This window comes from Neopsephotus bourkii, unplaced genomic scaffold, assembly GCF_033783945.1.
Source record: "Neopsephotus bourkii isolate Nb327-2 ecotype Australia unplaced genomic scaffold, CSIRO-AGI_Nbou_v1 NB_1624, whole genome shotgun sequence".
NCBI lineage: Eukaryota > Metazoa > Chordata > Aves > Psittaciformes > Psittacidae > Neopsephotus > Neopsephotus bourkii.
In genome coordinates, this window is record NW_026902099.1 from 9,606,644 (window position 1) to 9,628,673 (window position 22,030).

At 40.5% G+C, this 22,030-nt stretch overlaps 1 protein-coding gene across 2 annotated transcripts in view; it reads right to left on the bottom strand.

Moving 5' to 3' along the window:
* Positions 1 to 22,030, bottom strand: part of ST7 (suppression of tumorigenicity 7) — a 150,424-nt gene that overhangs the window by 69,724 nt on the left and 58,670 nt on the right. For both annotated transcript variants that reach the window (XM_061373028.1, XM_061373027.1), the window contains exon 2: positions 2,072 to 2,154. In XM_061373028.1, coding sequence (XP_061229012.1) covers positions 2,072 to 2,154 — 83 coding nt within the window. The remainder of the gene's footprint in view (positions 1 to 2,071; positions 2,155 to 22,030) is intronic.

The following is a 22,030-nucleotide window of genomic DNA, read 5'->3' on the forward strand; positions in this document are numbered from 1 at the left end:
AAATCCTTGCTTTATTTAAGTCACATTGCCTACAGCAAAGCCAGAATTTCACCTAAAGAATGAAAACAAAGTAAGAGACAAAATAAGAAGGGAGAGTAGTGTTTTGCAAAGGAGTCACATAGCATGCAATTGCCCAAAGCTGAGCTCTGCACAGTCATTGTTACATGAACCGAACATGAAATAGGAAAAGCATTCACTTTCCCTTCAGTTATCACACTTCTGAAATGATGGAATTTTCCATAATTTCATAACCTGCAGTGATTAGGAATTGCAGCCAACTGATAATGGAAAGAAATCTGTCAGACCATATGGTGGAAAATTCCAAGGAATATTAGTACATCTACACTGAAAAATACCCCAGTGATGCAGTTTTGACAAGAGAATCTTTATTTTATAGATGAGTTTCACTGAATGCTATTAGCAGGAGTAAGAATCTTTTAGAACTGAAGCTGCTGTTTAGTATGACAGGTAAGTGTGTGGCCATAAGGGCAATTCAGCATGTTACTGGGCCACTGCTAAACAGCAAAATGATTAAGAGATTATTAATCTGAACCACAACTGGGGCTAGTGACAGACTAGCACTACCTCACTAGGACTTACTCAGCTGTCTTTCCTGATGTATGGTTGTTCAACTTGCAGTTTCTTCTTTCCATGACCATGTCTGCTGAGTTCCTTTTTCATTACCCAATTTACAGACCACATGTCCCTCTTGGACACTGGTCCCTACAATCTAGGTTTCCTGGCTGTTACCTGCCAGGCCTATGTATCTTTTGCACAGTTGGGATGGTGGCATATGAAAAGCAAACAACTGGTAGCAGTAGTAAAGGTCCACAAAAAAGGGCTTTCAATCTTCGAGTGTGTGTCTATGCCTCCATCACCTCACTGTCCCTTCAACTTGATCATAATGGACTTCATCATACAGCATTTTAGTGATTTTTAATTTTTTTTTTGTTAAGGCTTGCTCAGTCTAATCTCTTCTTGGAAGGCTTCTATCAGTCTTCTTTTGCCCCTTCTTCGTATCACATTCTTGAAAACTCTTTGCTACTTTCTTCTTGTACTTCCCATCAAAGTACAGCACTTAGGAATTTCTTGCTTACAAGTCTCCTACTGGACTTATTCTTCAGAATCTGCCTTCATGACTACACCAGAAAATGTAGCTACACTTGCAATCATCCTATACACAGAATTTAGTTACAGATCATTTGGTCTCTCTTCAGGGTTTTTGTTACTGTTTGATTCTGTAAGGTATTTTCATAAGGCACAAACGTTTTTGTGCCACCTCCTCCCTCTGTCTTCACTTTCTAATATGGAACTGTGCCTATGGAACCATGTTATTTCTCTCATTCCTTCACATCTTGGTGATGGGGCCCAGCCTTTTAAACATTTATTCTTTCTGAGTGACAGTACTGAATGAAACAGTATTTTCCTTCCATGCATTTGAGTTGTGAAGAACTTAATCCAAGTCTTCAATGCTGAGCTCCTGTTCGTACGCTGAAAGAAGTGTTGATATCTCTGGAGCTCCTTCCTGTGCTTTGGGGCTCAATCCGTACAAGAATGATGAATGCCCAAGGTGCAGACATTAAATATTTGCCTTGTGCTACAAGGAAACCCAAGAGCAAGGTACAGCAGCAGTGCACCTCATGCTTTATACCTGAAATCATCTAAGGGATGAGTCTCACATGCATTCAGAAGTTAAGGATGCCATTTCTTTGTCTACACCAGCTACAGGCAATGTGGAAGTGAAAGGTGTGGATTTCCCACACCAAACTGATACAGTCTACACCTGATGTGCAAACACTTAAGAATTACTATAAGGTTGTTAGTGGGGCACATTGTCTTTCAAGACTTTTTTTCTTCAAAGATATATAGCACTGGAACATTTTCTCTTTTATTTTGTTCCAACAGTAAAAAAAAATATACTTTCTTTTCTGTAAAGAAAAAAAATTTTATGTACTGCAGAAATGTAAGTTTAAGGGGAAAAAAGACACCCATTAACCTGGATAAAGCCTGAAATCCCATTCTGGATAACAATATCAATTTATAAAGTGATATTAATGTATCTAGTACTTACCAAAATAAGTCCAGAGATTAATGAGGAAGTGCCTGTCAGGGCAACATAGAACTTGGGCGTTAATGTGTTCAAAAACATACTCACTGGAAAAGAAAAGAGAGGAAACCATGAGTACAAGAGCAGGACACGTTCTCCACATATGTCCCCTCCTCCTCCCAACTGCTTTCCAACCTCAGATAAGTTATTACCTTACTTTTGGTTAAAAAGACAAATTTTAAAAAGCATCCTGTTCCATCTACCTAACATGTGATATAGCATTAGACTGCCACATGCAGAATTTTGTTTTCACAACAGAGTCAGCCACAATGCATTGGAAGATCGCTGCACACGCATTCAGGTCTCTCATGTTCCAGTCCAAGCTCCACTGACATTGAGTTCAGGATTCCCCACATTACATGGAAGACATTTCTTTATTGCATTTGCTACTCCGCTGCAGTTAGAAATTCTGGGGTCTATCTCATTGTCCTGCATTCAACACTGTCTCAACATCCTGCATGATCTTGGTGAATCTGGACAAGTTTTTAAAAGCCTTTTATTTCTCATTACCTTGGTTCCTATTTTATGAAGTAAATTATAATAGCATTTCCCTAATTTGTTCAATTTCATTAAAGTTGGTGAACCACTCAGTATGAAAACAGTGAGTAAATGCAAATAACAGATTAGGAGAAGACCTAACTGGCTTTTTGATAATTAGGGGTGAAAACCATGATAGCTATCCAGATTATCTGAAATCTAGGGCAGAAGCAAAGCCAGAGAAGCTACAAGGAATGGCAGTTCCATCTGTATGGGCTTTTGGAAATTCAAAGAGCTTTTGTAGTCATATCCTATTTTGACTAAAGCTGCTGAGAGAATCCCCAGGTAGTCGTGCTCACCCCCCCCACAGAAAATCCCTATGTCCTTAAGAGAATATGATAATGTTTTTATAGGTTTTGGATCACTCTACAGAAGCTACTAAGGAGAACTGGAGCTCTTCCATGAAATTCTAGATGTTTAAAGAAAACTCTCAACTTCCCCTCACCTCCATCTTCCACAACTGAAAACATTCTGTATTAAACTACATGGAGGGTTAGAATATCTTCTATAAAAAAAAAACCTACTGTTTTTTTTTACACTGCCAGTGCCAAAGTATTTCTCAAACATATACACATATATGTATACACACACACACACACAAGCATATATATTTGTATACATACATGCATCCATGACTGAAGAGGGAACTGACAACAGTTAGCTGTTAAATTTAAAAGGCTTGTATCAGACTACCAGTCATTAAAAAATGCTGATATAAAGATACAGATACATAGATGGGAGGCCCTCAGTTCATTCTGTTCTCTTTAGAAATGACACTTACTGAGACTGAATAATATGGAGCCAAAAAAATGAAGATTACAACAGCAGGATACAAATCATCAAACATATGATTAATTTTCCATGACCAGTAAAACAGAAAATTGCCTTCCAGAAATGTATCACTAAAAGAGACTTAAACCCTGCCATTCAGCTACTTTGTTTGGGTTTTGGCTGCATATTTTCTGTATTTTTTTCTTGAAAAAGCCATACATTGTTAAAATGGAAGTGTCATTTTCTGCTCCGCTGGAGTGGCATTAAGCACTGAGCTGGTACAGCAAAGAGCTAGTTTGGTGGGGTTTAATTCCATTGTACATTTTCTTTCACAGATGAATTAGATGTCAGATTCTCAGCTAGTGTAAATAAGGATAATATCCCCAATTTTACTGTGTGCAGTACAGATACACTGATCTATGCTGGCTCTGGCTCAATAGTTGGGATTTTCCCACATCTTTTTTCTTTTTTTACTGTTCCTAGTATTTTTTCTTTTTTTATAATTTTTTTTTTATATGTCTAATACAAGCTGCCTTTGAAATAGCAGTCTCTGCTTTCTCCAGCCCCAGTACCTGCTAAGAAGGAAGAGGAATGGAGAGTCTGAAATAGCTTTGGCTTCTGCCAACCACCATGATTCCTTTAGAAGAAACATTCCTCATTCTGGAATGCAAATGTAAACCACAGACATAATCAAACTATGTCACTGGGGAAATTTCAGACTGCCAGTGAAATTACTTCCTCTGCTTAGGTCAGGATATTCCTGAGAGAGTATATGCTCTGATGGGATATAGATGTTCATAGCTCCCGTGTAGCACAGTGCTGCTGCTGTGCCAACAATAACATGAAAAGCCAGGCCATGCTTTCTCTCCCACTCCTCCGCCACAGCTTCACAGCTCCTGGAACGCTGACATTTCTTCTATTAAACTGGGAAAATTTTCCTATTACCCTAGAGGAAACTTGATTTCCAAGTTGTGAAGCCACCTGAATCTGCTGTGTTTTAGAAGATTCTCCATGTAGGCTATCCACTGAATATGGATATAGTCTATTTGTTTTAAATTCCTATTGCCTGTTTCATTAAGAAGTGCTGAAAAGACAGCAAAGTTTCTTAACCATTACTGAGAGCCATCAGTAGAATTTGCTTTCAGAAATGCATTTCCATTTTGAAGAGCCCCCTCAACAGATCAGCTCCATGGAGCTTATCAATGCAGTAGAATAAATGAGGCTCTTAAGAAATGCTGTTGTTAGCTTCTCTCCATCACCACTCTTTTACAAGCAGTGTACACTGATTCATAGACAAACTCAGTGACCCGAATGAAGTCAGGATTTAATTTATGTGTCATCTGCACCATTTTTACTGCTTTCTTATTTGACTGAATGTATTTGATTTGATTTTCACTTCACTTTTACAGCTTAGCCATGGGAATGGGCAAGGTGAACAGATACAGTGCTGGATGCTTTTAGATTGTAGGGGCTGGACTACCAGCTAACTGGAGTAGCTCAGTACATCTGCTATAGTTGCACTTAGGTACCAGAGCTGCTTATCTGGACTGTATCTCCCTAATCCTTTTGCCATTCTTATTACTACTCATTAAATATAAGAATATTCTGTTTATTAAGAAAACTATCAACTTTTGCAAATTATTACTCTCCCAGTCCCTTTGTGTCCGTAAATATTAACAAAAGCAAACACTTCATAAGAAACATCTCCAAAACAGTAAAACAAAGCACTGGAGGATCTGTGGACAGACTTTTTATTCTGAACTTAATGAGAATTCAGTACTTGTTTCAGGGGAAGCTACATCAAGGCCTAGGTGTCATTATATTAATACCAGAAGTAAAAATCAACATGTTTTTGGGTTATCTGATATATATCATTATCCATAAGGAAGCATTTCTTTACAGTTACCATTCTGGCAATGCAGAAATCATTATTATATCAAATGTCTCTATCCTGTAGTGAACTCAGGTTTCCTTCAGTGTGCTGCAGTAAACTAGCATCATTAGACAATGCTAAATGTCCATCTGCCTAAATTTGGATAACGGTATTTTTCTCCTCTCTCCTTTTTTAAACTGTCTAATCCTGGGGACTGGGGAGCAGAGAGAGATTTCCGAGAAATGATATTTGACAATGCCAGAGAATGAACTGCAATGACTGCAGAATAAAGAAGCCAAATAGAATCACCAGGGAAAGGTGGCACTGTACATCCTTTCTTCTGAATTCAGAACATGCCTGTGTGTGCCTAATTATGTCTGTTCACAAAGGGAAGATGGTGCAGCTATTCAGCTTGGGATATTATCTCTGTAACTTGGTAGGACTTAAAAAGGGCAACTAATGAGTATCTAGAGAAAGAAACTTGCCTGATGTTCCTACACTGCCAACTCATCTGAAATTACTGTCAAAACCTGATTATTTCCATAGGCTGCAGACGAATGATTTATTTTAGGTGTGTTAGCAGAGATAATGGAATACAGTACAGCCTGTTTTGGTTTGTTGGTTTTGTTTTTTTGTTTGCTTTTTTTATTATTTAAAGACAACCAGAATGACCTATAAATGCTGTCTAAACAAGCCAAGTATGTGTGCTTGTGAGAAGCTCCCGGCCTTACAAATACCCACCCTCCTCTCTCTTCCCTTCTCTTTATTGCTTTTATTATAATGATGTCTGAGTCACCCAGAATAAGGAACTACTTACATTTCCAAAGGTGCCTACATTACATTGGTGAATCATTCCATCCTATTGTATAATATCTAGGGAAGGACTGTTATTCCCTTGTTAACTGTGCATGCTTACAGAGATGAATTTACATTGTATTTGGTTCACGGCAGACAAGCTAAAAAAGCACACAAGTCATAGCTAAGATTTCCTGTTGAGGCTAATCAAAAGAGGCAACTGAAATGTTCTTGAAAGCTGATGCCATTTCACTCCTGTTATGTATGTTATTAATTGCCAATATTCACGATTCATTCTGAACATGGGAAAAAACAGGAGAGGAAAATCCAGACATTTTTCAAGCAACAAAACCATCAAATCACATACAATGTATCATTCAAGGTAATAAAAACTATGTTGTTTAAAAGATTTTTTTCAAGGACTTGAGACATTCAGATTTCAGGCATGTGAGGAGCCCCAGTAGGAGGGAAATAATGGGGTTAAACTGCTGAAAGTATCATCGTGCTGCTGTAGAAGTTAATTACATTAGAAGATCACTAGGAGAGGGAACATTGCAAACTGCCTGCTATTCCCACATGTGGATCTGCTAAAATGACAGCCCCATTACCTACTTCTGAATGTGAGACTGTGTAGATCACACACTAGATGCGAATAAAAATTTAACAGCAATGTTACAGAAATCATACACATAAACAGAGCAAAGACAGGACTGCATCATTTATGGCACTTTTAAGAAGAAAAATAATTCCATGAAAATACAGATAAAATTAAATATATGTCAATAACTGAGTATACTAACTATGCTCTGAGTGAGACAAGGTTTCTGGGTACAGTAGTAAGTTTTATAAGAACAAATGGCCAGAAATCATAGAAAAGCTTACAGTAACAGAGTCCTTCGAGTGTGTTACTGATCCTCAAGTCATCATGGATAAAACGTGTGTCACTAAGAAATTTTACTGTATTTTATGTACCCACTCTCCATCGTATTTGCTTGGTATGCAGACCAATGCAAATTATTGTAACACCAGTGCCAAGAGCTCAAATCCTTTTGACAGGCAACAAGCTAAGAAAGCTGAAGACCTTTGACAGAGCAATTTGGCTTCTTTTCACTGCAACCATCCATTCAAGCTAGTGTTCAAACACGATACAGACGACGCAGCAGTGACTGGCTTATCTCACAGCGGCCTCACTGCATGGATTAATGCAGCCCCCTGATTCCAACTGGTTGCAGCGGTGAGGAACTCTTCTACCAAACTGTCAGCAAAGAGGGCAAAATAAAAATGAATAAACTTATTTTAATAAATATATAAACTTCCCCTGAGTAGAAAGTGCTGCATAATCTTGAATTTAATTTAACTACTTACACATAATCTTTTTGAATCCTCAACCCATCTTTCTTAAGAATGTTAGCAATACACTTTTGAGAAAACATGCTAGGGTCAGGCTGAATTATGCATTATATACTATGATGGCCTCCAGCTCAATATAAATACAATCCCACCAGGTTTAAAGCCAATGCAGTGTATTATCTCAGGTGTCTCCGCAAAAAAAGAAGAAAATAAAAGAACAACCCAAAACACCAAACCCACAAACTTTTACCATTTACCAGGGTTTTCCCTGGGAAGCTACCAAGATTGTTTTGACTTCTTCAGACTTCTTGAATAATTACCTAAGAAGTAAGCATTCAAAAGTTTAAGAATGCTGCAGAGTGAGTTTCATTTTTCCTTGTTGCAAATGCTACAAAACTTCCTCCTGTAAGGCCTTTTCTCTAGATCTGGTTTCAAAACTTGAAAAGATTTGTCACTCAGAAACAAACATGTGGCCAGTCCTTGCAGGATGTCTGTGTGCTATGCACAAGGAAATCCAGATGCCCACTCACTTTGTTCAGCCACATTCAGATGTCTGGAGCCTAAGCTAACTGGCCAGTGGAGCAGTCTGTTGCTCTCAGTGAATGCTGGATTAGAGCCTAAATGAGAGAAAATGGTGATGTGCCAAAAGCCACCTATTACTTGAGAAAAATAATGCACTCTGATTAACTGTACAGTTGTGCATAATCAAAGTTCTGCCCTCACAGATATTTCTAATTAATGAAATAGAACTTTCTGGACTGAAGAACACCACACTCTCTCTCTTTTCCATGTTTCCACATCTTAAATGTAGCTTTTCACTTTCAACAGAATACCTTTATCACAGTTAAAAGGGGAGTGAGTAGGAATGGTCACAGAACTGAAGGCAGAAGGACATACAGGTGAATCAAGGCAACCAAATCTGGACAACAAAATACAACTTAGACACTACTGTGACATGGGAAAGGGAAAACAAAAGAAAACCAGATGAGAGACAGACAAGTATAATACAGAGATGAGTTAAAACAAAATGAAAAAAACGAATGGCCATAAAAATTAACATGCCTAGAAAGGAGATAGAGACACGAACAGCAAAGGCAAAAAAGACACACAAGAAATGACACATGCAACATGAATGTAAATAAAGACTATTTCTGTTTTACAAAAGGTGTCTTGCAATTCAGAAGTACCTTTTCACTGGGAGAAGACTGCCAGCACTAATAGCTTCTGTCATTTAAGAAAAGATACAGTCAACAAGCTATTCCTTGGTATCAATGTGCCTGGACATACAGGCACCGGACACAGTACACCTACCCAAAGAAAAAAAATTTCTCTTGTGAATTCAAATACTAAAACCAGTTAGGATTGCTAGACACAAGCATGGTATTCTGCTATTCCATTTGTCTGAGGTCATGAACTCCCCACCTGGTGGATTTGAGGAGAATAAAAGTATGGAGAAAAAAAGATCAACTTTCCCCCATGAAAGCTGCCACTATAATGCAAATTTGCTGCTACACAGTTGCTCCTGCCAAGGGACAAGGACATTTGCTTTTACTTTCACAATGTGGTGGTGATATGAGTTAATTACACAGTTCCTGTTAATTGCAGAGCATGCTTCATGAACACGAATATTTGCTAATATATTGGCAGAAAAAACCCATTGAAGAAAAGCAAAACACCCCCCAAAACTGCCCTCCCAAACAAAACAAAAAACCCCCAGCATTTCCATTTAAAGAAAACATGGGAGAAACCATTTCATGGGACCTTAGAACTGTCAGGGACTAACTACTGTACATTTCTTTATGATCACCAGTGTCCTCATGCTAAAAGCAGACTTCTGGTATTAATATGTGCAGGTGGAAGGGAGGAACTGGGCCAAGTAAGAGTGAGGCATGAAGGATGAGCAATGACATACTAAGTACAGATATTAGTATTTGGATTTTCAGAGCTGTGGATGTGTAAAATCAGGTTGTTGTTTGGTTCTTCATCAAACTGTCTTCCAACACGTTCAATCTCACTTCTAAAATGAGGCTGCTTGCCACTTGATTTGAAATGCTGTTGTTACACAAATCCCCTGAAGATTTTAAAGAGGGACCTTGACACGCTTGTGAGGTGGGCTGATGCCAACCTCATGAAGTTTAACTGTGACAAGTGCAAGGTCCCACACCTGAGTCAGAGCAATCCCAGACACAGCTACAGGTTGGGCAGAGAAGAGATTCAGAGCAGCCCTGCGGAGAAGGACTTGGGGGTGCTGGATGATGAGAAAATGAACATGAGCTGGCTTTGGTGTGCGCTCGCAGCCCAGAAAGCCAACTGTATCCTGGGCTGCATCAAAAGGAGCGTGACCAGCAGGTCGACGGAGGTGATCCTGCCCCTCTACTCTGCTCTCGTGAGACCTCACCTGGAGTGTTGTGTGCAGTTCTGGTGTCCTCAACATAAAAAGGACATGGAACTGTTGGAACAAGTCCAGAGGAGGGCCACGAGAATGATCAGGGGACTGGAGCACCTCCTGTATGAAGATAGGCTGAGAAGGTTGGGACTGTTCAGCCTGGAGAAGAGAAGGCTGCGTGGAGACCTCATAGCAGCCTTCCAGTGTCTGAAGGGGGCCTACAGGGGTGCTGGGGATGGACTCTTCATTAGGGACTGTAGTGATAGGACAAGGGGTAACGGGTTAAAGCTTAAACAGGGGAAGTTTAGATTGGATATAAGGAAGAAATTATTTTCTGTTAGGGTGGTGAGGCACTGGAATGGGTTGCCCAGGGAGGCTGTAAATGCTCCATTGCTGATGGTGTTCAAGGCCAGGCTGAACAAAGCTTTGGGTGAGATGGTTTAGTGTGAGGTGTTCCTGCCCATGGAGGGTGGTTGGAATTAGATGATATTAAGGTCCTTTCCAACCCTAACTCTTCTATGATTCTGTAAGTCCTTGTCTTAATTTGCACTTGTATTGCACTGGATAAGGGAGTGGTCTCAGACTTGTGATGGGGGATTTCCTTCGCTCTGCAATGCTACAAGGTATGTTTGTAGGCAAAGACAGGCTGGTGACTGCAGAAAGCACCTTCCTAGTTAGCTTGTGGCTTTCTTTTCTAATAACACATGCATGAGCATGTGTGTGAATCAGCAACTTCCCCAACAAAAAAGCAGGGGAAATTCTGACGTGATGCTACAGTCAAATAAGGATGCATTCCCAGATGGTCTCACATGTGACTGCAGAGTATCACTGTGCACAAGCATCTACCTTCTTTCAGATATGCACTTATAACAGAAAGCAGGAGTATACTGTTTTTATACTTAAAAGTACAGCTGTTGCACACTTTATCAGGTATTTCAAATCTTCAATTTAAGGCCCACAATTGGATTCTACTGAAAATCAGTAATAATGTGTTTCACTGCAAAACTGTACCCACGCACTGCAACAAAATTACCTTACTTCCACTCTGTACCTCCAAGTCCCCAAACAAATCCATATTTTAAAGTTATTCTTAACATCAACTATGTTAGGGATCATTCATGCAACTGAACTGATACAGCTTTATCCAGTTTGGACAGACACTATTTGTGAAGTCAAACCTGCCTCTTAACTGTTGCTTATTCTGAGGCATTACACAGATTTATGGGGTTTAGTCTTTCAAAGCTGTATTAAAACAAAAGCCAATTACTAAACCTTATTATCTGGAGTCATTTAAGACAATTAATGGCTTTTGTTCTAAGTGCCAGATCAGCAAAGTTCTCCCAATGGAACAGGGTAAGTTTTGCCCTCTTCTTTCATGCAACACTCAGGGAGGTAAGAGCTCCATTAAATCTTCTTGATTTTGGTTCATTAGCTGTCTAAAGAATACCCTAAACTAAAAGTTTGCCACAGTGATTAATTCCAGTGCCTCAGATAACAAAGACTAATCTACTCTTGAGAGATAAATCATGCAGTTTTCACCACCAACTACTGGCATTCCACAAAAGAGAAAACATCCCATTTATTCCCATTATCCAGGATCCTCTCTCAGAGGAGCTATTCCCATGCTAAGACAAAAAGAGGCACATGAACAAAGCATCCTCAGCTGCCCTGCAGCCTCCTTTTGTTCCAGGCAGGATTTGATATTTGCACTAAACCTACAGATAAGAGAAGCGTCACATCTTCCATCCTTGCTTGTGTGTTGGATTCATAGGCATACAAAGACAAGTATGATCATGGTTTTGTGCATCTAAAAAAATCGTGTCAGCAATGAAAAAAGTTCAGAAAATATCGCTGAAATTTGCATCTTGACTAATTTTTTTCTATTTGAGACAGATTTTTTTTTTATTTTAAATTCTGGAGAAATATTCCATTCCGGACATTTCTGTTCTAACCTTGATAGCCTCATTCTATATAGCACATCTATTTTGAGAGTCTCTAAGATCCTTTTTGTATGCAAGAAATTTGCAAGGCACTTCTTGGAATAGAGATGACTGGAAAACATTTTCTTAATTAGAGCCAGCGACCTCATGAAAACTCCCTGGAGGTCTACAATAGCTAATATCATTATCCCATCATTGAAAACTCATCTGTGCTTCCTACTTACAAAATCAATAGGGTGTTTATGCCATTTTTCTTCTGTAAGAAATTTCTACTTAAATTTCTATATGAGGCAGTGATTTTTTCCACAGTAATTGATGCTCTGTGTAATGCAGCACAAAAAGAAGCGAAAAAATAATTTTCCATTACATGTGATTGATGATTACTCTGTATCTAATAATCAACTTTCCCATTTTAAGCATTCTTAAAGCTGACACACAGAGTAATCGTACCAAATGGACAAGAAGGCAAGTTAAGTAGAAAACTTTTACCTCTCTGCCTCCATTTTGGGTATTTCAAAGAAAGCATAGGAGCAGGTTTGACAAGTGCTGTATAATTTCCATTGCCTATCAGTCTCTCGGGACACCCAAAAGTTATTAAAATGGAAAAGGCTCTGAAGTAACTCTAGAGAGAGCTGCAATCCTCATTCAGGACCTGACTGATGAGGAGATAAACTTTTGGGGGAGAATTTTGCATAATAATGATTTCCAGTAGAGTGAGCTCTAGAGAATGTCTAACCAAACGCATGGCAAATGGCACAGCACAAGTTGAGGGAGCACCCTTCTCACGCAGCCTTACGGATGTATAGCACGAAGTCAGACTTTTAAAACATGGACTGGTCCTCCTCTCCCAGGAGGCAGTGAGTCTCTCTCCAGTGCAATTTCCTCCAAAGGTCTCATGTGTCTGTTAGACAAAACTGGACTGTCCATAGTTCTAAAGCTTGTACTGTTCCAAAAGAAGACAAATACAATGCCACTTAAGAGTACCTCATTAACTATAATGTTATTTAATTTACCCTTTGATGAAATCCCAGGAGAAAAGGCAGTGCAAGACACCCACTATTTTTCTTACTGAGTATTTGGTGGTTTTAATTCCAAACACAAGCTGTGGCTGACCTGGCTGAAAACAACTGTGAAACAGCATTCTGTTCAACAGTGTCTTCTGTAATTTTCCTTTCTTCTGTTTAAAATTACAAGTCTTTTCAGAGGCAGGTCTCCTCATCAAGGTAGGAGGGACCACAGAAAGAGTGGGGCAGGACTCGCAGGCAGAAGTTGGTGAGGTTACTGCTGTACAGAACTGTCACTCGACCTGCCAGAGCAGTCAGGCTGTTCAGAAACACAACACAAATACGCTAACCCAGCACTCCCTGTTGCTGTCTTATCTTTTTTCCTCTAAAACCAAACAGTGTGGAGAGAGAAGTGAAAAACACCAGACTAAATTAGCCAAATGAAGCACATCTGATAGACAAGCCTGTATGAGAAATAACTCTGCAGGACTTACTATACCTGTGTCTCACCCCTGCTGCTGATCCACTCAGGTACTGTATTGGCTCTCACTTGAAAATTCAAAGGTGTGTTGGGAAGCTCCCACGTTTAGGTCCTGCCTGGAACCTATGACAATAAATGCCCACTTACCTGTCTAAATTCTCCAGCTGGACATCCAGGGGCTGTAGAGCGCACCCCACATTTTAGTAAAATAACTCCAGGGAAATATTCTGTATATCATTCCATGTCAAACTATAGCTGGATTCCAGATACTGCAATGCAAAAAGCAGCTTAAAAAATACAAAATCTCCTTGCGATTACCAGGCTATGTCTTGTTTTTTGTGAGCAAAATGCTGAGCTAAAGGGAGGACATGCCAGAAGCATGGCCAGGCAGCAGGGCTGCCCTTCCCTTCCACTGCATCATGCAGATGAGGGTCTCAAAACAAACAGGTAATGGCTGAAGATCCTCACAAGTTTCCCCCTTGACTCTGACTTGAGCTATGGGAACTCTGAGTTCCTCAAAAATCAGGCCACGACGGCTCAAATTGAGTGTCTGCAATTAGAAACTGGTTTTGAAAGTTTGGTCAGGCAGGCAGTGAGTCACTGAGGTGAGATGAACATCAGGAGCCCAGCTTTCCATTCTCCAAGGGCTAGTAAAAGCTGAAGACTGAGCAAACACTGCTGCCTGTATTCATTTCTAAATACGACTGAAAGCTACTTCACCACTGCACGCAGTGGCCAGAGAAGGCTGAGCTGCAAAACAGCCTGTCAGAATGCAGGGAATTTCTTGCACCTGCTTGTTCCTCTTCTGTTCACATTACTGCACCTAGCACCAGTAACCATGGCTATGCTAATCCTCAGATACTGGTGGTTAATTATGTTAATCGCTGCATTGGGATTTTTGTCAGCTGTCCTTTAAGTTGGTCTACTCAGATCACCCTGGAAAACCTGCCTTTGGAGCTAAAACTTGCCGTGTTTTCTCTTGATGCAGTAACAAAAGGTTCTGATTTTTTGGGGGGGTGAAACACCAGCTAAAGTATTCAACAACTGGGGACCTCACATCCGCTGCCTGGTTTCTCTATGAATATGGTTAGGCACTAGATTCCCATCTAATCCTCGAGGAAGAGCAATACGAAAGTCATCTCCACGTGGAGCTGATTCCCCTCTGAACACACACATCTGAGAGAGCAACTGCTTCAATAGAAAAATCCAGAAAAAAAAACCTTTGAGAATGGCAGAATACCAAAATCAATACAGCAATACATTCAAAGTGGGCTCTGGTACAGAAAGCTCAAAGAGGGAATGCAAAATTATTGTGAGAGGCTACTTAACTTAATGCTTTTCAAAATGCCACTTGGCTCAGAAACAGGGAGATTTGGAACCTGCTAAGTGTGTTTAAGTGCTTGGATTGTGGTATTTAAATGACCAACAAAACCCTTATTGCTCATTATTCAAAGCACGAAATACCACCAAGAGAAGGGCAGCTGACTTTCTGGCTACAAGTGCCCATTAGAGAGATGCACTTAGGGATATATAATACCACAGCAACATGGAATTTGCAATAGAGCTTGGCTTCTGCTCCTAGCTTTATGGCTGACTTGCCTGCAAGTCTTACAGTGCTGTGTTTTGGGGCCTCGGTTCTGTGCCTGTACTTAGCTAAGGGACCTAAGTAACATTTTGTGTGCAGGAGCAGCAGAGATCTCTGCAGTCACCTACAGCTCCCCTTGTTGATTTCTTCACTTACACATAGCACCTGCCTAAGCATCAGCAAAGTAAATTGTTCTGGCCTTCTCCAAGGACCATTTCTGGTAATCTCATCCTCCAAGCCAAGAAGGCTTTACAGAAAACAGACGATTATACTCAAAGGAAGGTATTTCATTTAATGCTTTCCAGCAGACCTGATCTGGGTACAGCCTGTCCCAGGACAAAACGGTAGTTTCCATTATGGTGGTCCATGAAGTGGACTCACCTGCTCTTATTATATAATGGGTTTTGAAGATGAAGTAGAGCATGAGAAGGTATGTAAAGGTGATGAGAACTAAAAATTAACAGTTTTTCAGGCTTAAAACCTCCCTACAGCAGGAAAAGTGAAGACTCACATATTTTAGTTATCTAATAACTAAAATAATATAATACTGTATTGGGCTTGGGTCTCCCTGTATTTCACTACCGTCTCCCTATTTTCTTTGCTACTTTTAAAGAAGAAAAAAAGCTCCCCAAAGGAGTTTCTCTGAGCTCCAGCAACACTAGCACTATTAGGGAGTGGTCTCTTGAGGAGCTCGTTTTCATATTACGTGATTAATATTTCACATGGTGAAGAGCTGCCACTCAGCAGAAAGACCCAAAACTTTGAAAATAGGAAACATCATCAGCAAGGGGAATTAAGGAAAACCATCTGGGCTTATTAAAGCATTGCTGCCTGAACAAAAGAGCACAATGTCCTAATATGTGTGACAGCTCACCATCAAAGCCAAGCCCAGAGCTGATACCAGCATTAGAAGCCAAAGGCAGGAGATGTCAATAGGTCTGTGAGCTTGAAATTGTACCAAGAGACATTACCATTTTGTAGCTGCACTAGAAAATGTCTTTAGCTGACATGCAGTGGGGCAAGATTTGTTTATTTCTGCATGAATGCATCAACAAAGAAATATTAAATTAACCGTTTCCTGACAGACTCACATTTTCTCAGTAAAACATAACACTTTTTCCCATTAATGAGTACTTTGCCCTGAAGATACTAAATTTTTAGATTAAATATATAAATCCAGCGATGTTTAACATGAGAGTTATGAATATGGCTTTGTGGCCAAAATGCACCTCTTGAATTGGAAATGTTGTAATAGGTTTTAGACTTTTCCAAAATGATGGTTTCCTTTTGCTGTGAAGTGAGACTCCTGAGGAAACTACTCCGGGTCTGTTGCTCACAGAAGTACATGCATAATTTGGATAATTAACTGAATGCCACAGGGTCATTATCTTTTCCCTAAAGCTGTATTCTTTTTTTTTCCTGTAGGAGTTTTCCCAAGTTAATTTAATATTGTCAGTTTTCCCAAGTTAATTTCACACTAGGTAAATCCTTCAGAGATCAGTTTGTCTCACACCAGAGCTGGGCAGACAGTTCGCCGTGGTTTTTGCTGCAATTCTAAGTATGTTGCTCATGCTGGCTTTCAAAAACAAGGAAACATTTTTAATCCTATGCCTGATTGCTCCCTGTGAGGTAAAGCAAAAAAGGAGGGCAACAGGGCATTGTTCAGAGTAACAAAGCTCTTTTTGCCCCATCTGCCAGTCCCACTGCTGTCAATGCTGTTCAGCTGTGAGAAAACGCTGACTGCATTGACGTATGTCAGGAGAGCTGAAGTGCCACAAAATGCTGCAGACGTTTCCCCATACTGGAGGTTCGGGAAATGCAGGTGAATGCTATAGAAGAAGATAAGCATCACTGAGGCAAAATTACAAGCAAACACATAGCACAGATATTCAAATGAATAATTAAAGCTGAGTTACAGCGTGTGCCTGGGTATTTGAAAACAAGCCCCTGAGGAGTGGGTAAGGAGAGGCCTCTTCACTGAAGTGGCCCAGGAAGTTCTCAGGGGCTGGAGAACCTCCCCACCATGCAAAGCACACTGATAACCAAGCAGCTCAGCTTGCCTTCAAATGGGCTGCAAAAGAAAAACAGAATTCATGTCCTGTGGTTTCATGCTTATTTCATATAGAAGTAAGCAATTTCTGCCAAATTCTTACCAATAAAATCAAATAAGCAACAAAAAGAAAAATCAATAAATAAAATGAAACAAGCCTGCAATTCTCTATCAACAGCCGCTAACTGGGTAATCTTCTTCCTGTGCAGACCACTGCTGCTTTCTCCGTTTTGCTCTGAGCAGAGAGAAACTTTTTCACCACAGGTATACTCCGTTTCTTTGAAATGTTTACCACCAGGAGCACTCCACAGAACTGACAGGGAAAGCACAGGGGCTCTGCTAGCAGATAGGTTCATTAAGATTTTTTTGCTCGAGGCCAGCATCAGTGGAAACCAAAGTGCTCTCCATACATCAGATTAGCTGAAGTGGTTGCCTGGGTCTAAAGGACTGAATTACCTGTTCCTCCATGTCTTCAGGGCACACCTGCAGTTTGTAAGTTCATTTCCCTACCACACCAGCTTCCAGCTCACAAGGATGTTTATTTTCTCTCACGCTGCAGTAGTTTTAAAGCCTCTTCTTGCCTTCTTTTCTGCAATGTGCGTCCACTTCCTTGCCTCCATTGCAGCTCCTTCCCCTTTGACTTTTACATTATTCATTCTGGCTGTCTCCTAGCTCAACTTAGTTTCAGTTTGCAATGTCATCTGAAAACACAATAGATCTGTTGTCCTATCCTGTCCTTTCCCATGTGCATGCATCAAGAATAACCTCAGAAAGGAGAAAGAACTGGACTTGCAAAACATCTGTTCATGTCTTTTCTGCCAGGAACAGACAACAGTACCCGTTTCTGAAGAGTTCAGCAGAAGTTGCCACTCTTCCTTACACAATTTAATCATATGGTGAACAACAATGGACTGAATGTGTAATGAATGCTGATGGGCAAAATCTCTGACCAAAGTCCCCACTGCTACAGAACAATTTTATTTGCTTATTTTCTCAGTAAATTGTTTTGCAAAGCTTTCCCTAAAATCAGTTTTCCCTGCAGTTCAGCTGAAAAGGCAAGGAAAAAATTCAAAGAAAGTGGTTGATGAACAAACAGATTTGAAGGAGAAGGGGGAATGATCAGGAAATACAGCCAGTTATTTAGAATAGAAAGCTCCTTTAACCTTGAAGGAAAATAACCCTGCTAAAGTAAAGGAAATGGCATCACTGCCGTGGCTCTATTGCAAGAATAAAGTCTATGATTTCTGTACCACCTGGTGTGGTGAAGGCACAGAGGCTGCCGTTCTGTGAGCATAACCCGATGAGGTGGCCCACAGCTGCCCCTTCCACTTTGGGACAGCACTGCCTCTGTATGGCTGAGCCCTTCTTTGAAAGGGAGCCCCAAGAAGCTGAAATCAGTAATTGCCACACACTGTCTGCCAAGGCAGGCAAGAGGCAATGCAGGCCATCTCTGGACAAGGTCCTTTAACAGGGTGATGCTGCCCAGGTGACACATCCGGCATGAGGAACAGTGAAGGAGACCCTGCTTCCTACCAATGGGTTATGGTGCCCTTGTCTCCAAATCCCATGGATGCAGAAATACAGAATCACAGTCATTAGGGTTGGAAGGGACCTCTGGAGATCATCTAGCCCCACCCCCCTGACAAGGCAGGGCCACCTAGAGCAGGTTACACAGGTTGCCTTCTGTTTACCTTTGCTTCTCTCTGTATTTTTTAAAAGGCATGCACCTTATTTTTGCCTCCTCTACCTAGATTTTTCACAAGTGTGTTAAACTCTTAGGCCTTTTCCTACCCCATCCTGATAGACTCAGCTCCTCTGGTGCACTCCCAGGGAACTGGACAGCCATGGCACTCCTTCCCTTAGAATGAGCTAAGGAAGAGGTTAAAACCAGCTGAGTGCCAAAGGGCCCAAGGTCTAACTCTGCTCCCTTATCATATGCCACAGTATCTTGACCCAGGCACAGTGCCTTCTGGGGCACGGAGCTGCAGGTATCAGAACTCACCACTTGGGGCAAACACAACAGCATGGCGAGAGTTCATGTCATCAACAATGTGCACTGCACTTTAAGTGACTTCATTTCTGACTCACAACTCAAAGAGTGAAACAGTACAATTTATTATAATGCACCTTCTAATGCCAAAAGACCTGTTAATATATATATACCTGTTAAAATATATATTAGAGAACCCCAAATTCACTTCATGTGCCTTTTTTCTTCTTTCTTCAACTGTCTTCCCCCTTCCTTCATTTCCACATTCATGTGATGCTGAGCCACTTTCTAAAGTAGGATTAACTGCAGCTGCTAGAATGCAGCATAATAATGGTGCTTTTTAATATAAAACTAATAGAGGAATAACTTCTGGATATCTAGCAAAAGGGAATTTATTAATGAAGTCACATACAGAAGCATGTTCCTTGCAAGGAAATCTGGGAATGGCCAGAACACTCCAGTTGTTGTTTTGTTGTTGTTTTTTTGGTCACTTCACAATACAACATGAAATACTGATGAAAAACCAGCATGCAGGGTATGTTGCTTGTATCTGCAGTGCACGGATTGGTGCTTGTCTATCATGAGACAAAGCTAAAAGCAGGTATAGAAAGAAATTAATAAAACTCAACAGCTCTTGCCAACCAAAATCTCCCAGTGTTTGCCTAATTTGCTGGTAGTAAGCATGTTTATAATCTCTACAATTTGCCATCATATTTCCATATTTGTGACATTATTATGCACAAGTTAAAAGGGGAAATCCAGGAAAATCTAAACAGATCTCAGCATCCAAAGTACTGAATGGCATTTGGTAAAGAATTAGTGACATGACTGTAATCTCTTCCAAACGGCCTTTTCCAGTTAATTTTGGGCCTCTTACTCTATTTTCCACCATCCCTCCATGAGATTACTAATTCTTCCAAACCTCAACCTCATTTCTGTCTTCAGGCCATCACAATCGTAAGAGCTCTGCAACCACAACATGGAAGATGCCAAAACTGATGTCCAAAAGAAAGCCTCTATAACTGAAAGCAAAATAAACCAGAGTAAGTGACGCTACTGCTTCAGAAAGGCTTGCATGTATGGAAACTTACTTGTTTTTTCCAACTCTAACAAATGGTCTGAGGAGATCATCCCTTCTAATAAATTTTGCTTTGCACTTCAGCATCCTTTCCCTGTAGACCTCAAACTGCACTGCTAAGCATTGCACATCAAATTTGTATTTTAGAAGGAAAAACTTGGATACAGGTAAGCACTAGTAAACAGTGAGCGAGCGGTTGATCTGAGAAAAGAGTGACAGGGGAAACCCATCTACTCACCTTGAAAGCACGGGAAGTTTTGCTACTGGCATTAGCACGACCAGGATTTCACCCCAGCAATCTGATGCCTCTGCCATTTCCCTGGTAGGGTTAACAGCTCCACGAAGTCCCATCCATAAAGCCATTTTGCTAATTTTGCCTCCAGAAGGCTGTCAGCATTATAGCAGTAAGCTATGCAGGGGGTAAGTAAGTGGTTACAGCAGAATGCACAGTTCTTGGGTGATAGCTTTGCTCTTGCACATTGGTTATGATTAAGTTATGTACATTGAAGAGAAAAAAACATCATCAGGGCCCTATTTCCAGGCAAGAATGATCTTAGAGCACCCAGAAAGACAGATCCGATAGACAAAACCCATCTGTTTCAGAGCTGATTTCATTATTTTGTACATCTGCTCAGTTCATTTCATTTGGCATTAACACAATCTGCTACACAATACTTTTTTACTAATGAAATACTAGTTAAAGAATAATAATTTGCTACTGTTCTCTCTGTATTGCTGCCTTTTCTGGACAGCTGTCATGCTGCAGATGCTGGGAACAAGCCAGCCACCGCAGGAACTTTTCCAAAGAACCCTACTGAGATATGAGAACTTGTTCAAAGAAAGTCATCTCATGCCACCACAGGGAGACCATTCTTCTGTTCCCTTCAGGGCACCCTTTTTTCCTTACATAATTGTTATGCAACTTTTACATAGATTTTTATGATATGATTCATGTGTGAATGTAAGCACAAGCGCATGCATGCCCTAGTGGGGGAAGCAACAAAAAATGGCAAAGTGCAGTTCTCTTGTTTGGGTGTGTTTTGGGGTTGTTTTTTTTTATATATTTACAGCTTTGATGGTCATTTTCACATTGCCATCATTTTCATCATCTAGCTGCTTGACATTGTCCTGCCTAGTGGTGACAAGGCTCTCTTTTATTGACTTTACTATTGATGAAGTAATGCTTTAATAAAAACGGGGCTGCTTAACTCCCCTTCTTATCCTCAGGGGATGAAACCCTCATCCTCTTCAACTCTTGACACTTGCTGCTGGTCAAGGACGGTTGGCTGGAAATGAACCCAAGTATCCTGTAACTTTCTGTACCTTTCCTCTACCTATTCATGTACCTTATCTGTAACATATTAGGAAGCACCATACACTGATTACTGTGCTGTAGGCTAGTAAGAATCTACAGGCGATTCACAACAACTCAAAAAAAAGCTCCCTGCTTCACTGCATATACTGGAGCCTCATACCTGATAATATCTACAGCCTTGCTGATCCACTTCCCTCTAAAAGCAGTAGAGAATATGAAGCCAAAGGCACGTGTTAAAGTTGCTTCAGGCCTTCCCAGTTCTGCTGGAAAGACAGGAACTTCCTGCTTCCCCAGTGCAATATGGATAGCTGTGTAGGCTTCTTGAGGGGATGTCTCAGGGCTCACAGGTCAGCCTAGAAGCTTTGCTTTGTGATAAGGCTCCTTCTCCACCCTAGTTAGGGCATCAGAAAGGCTTCTGGGGACACCCAAACAGCTTCCTTCTTCATAAGCTTAGACAGGCTTTTAAGATCACTTAGACATCTTTTACCCAAGCAAAGAAATGAGGAAAAGTGGTCCTCTTGCATATGATCTTTAATGGGCATGGAGGAGATAGATGTCTTTATTCATAGCATGGAAAGCTTGAAATGTGTTTGATTATGTATTTCTCTGTTATTTATGTAGCACATGCTGAAGAAGAATGTACCAAGATGCCTGTGCAAAAAAGATTAGAAAGCCAATCTATTTTACTGAGATCAGCAACTGTTCACTGTAACCACATCTGATAGGTTTATCTCCCAGTATTTTCCTCTGATCTTCCCCTTGCTGCAA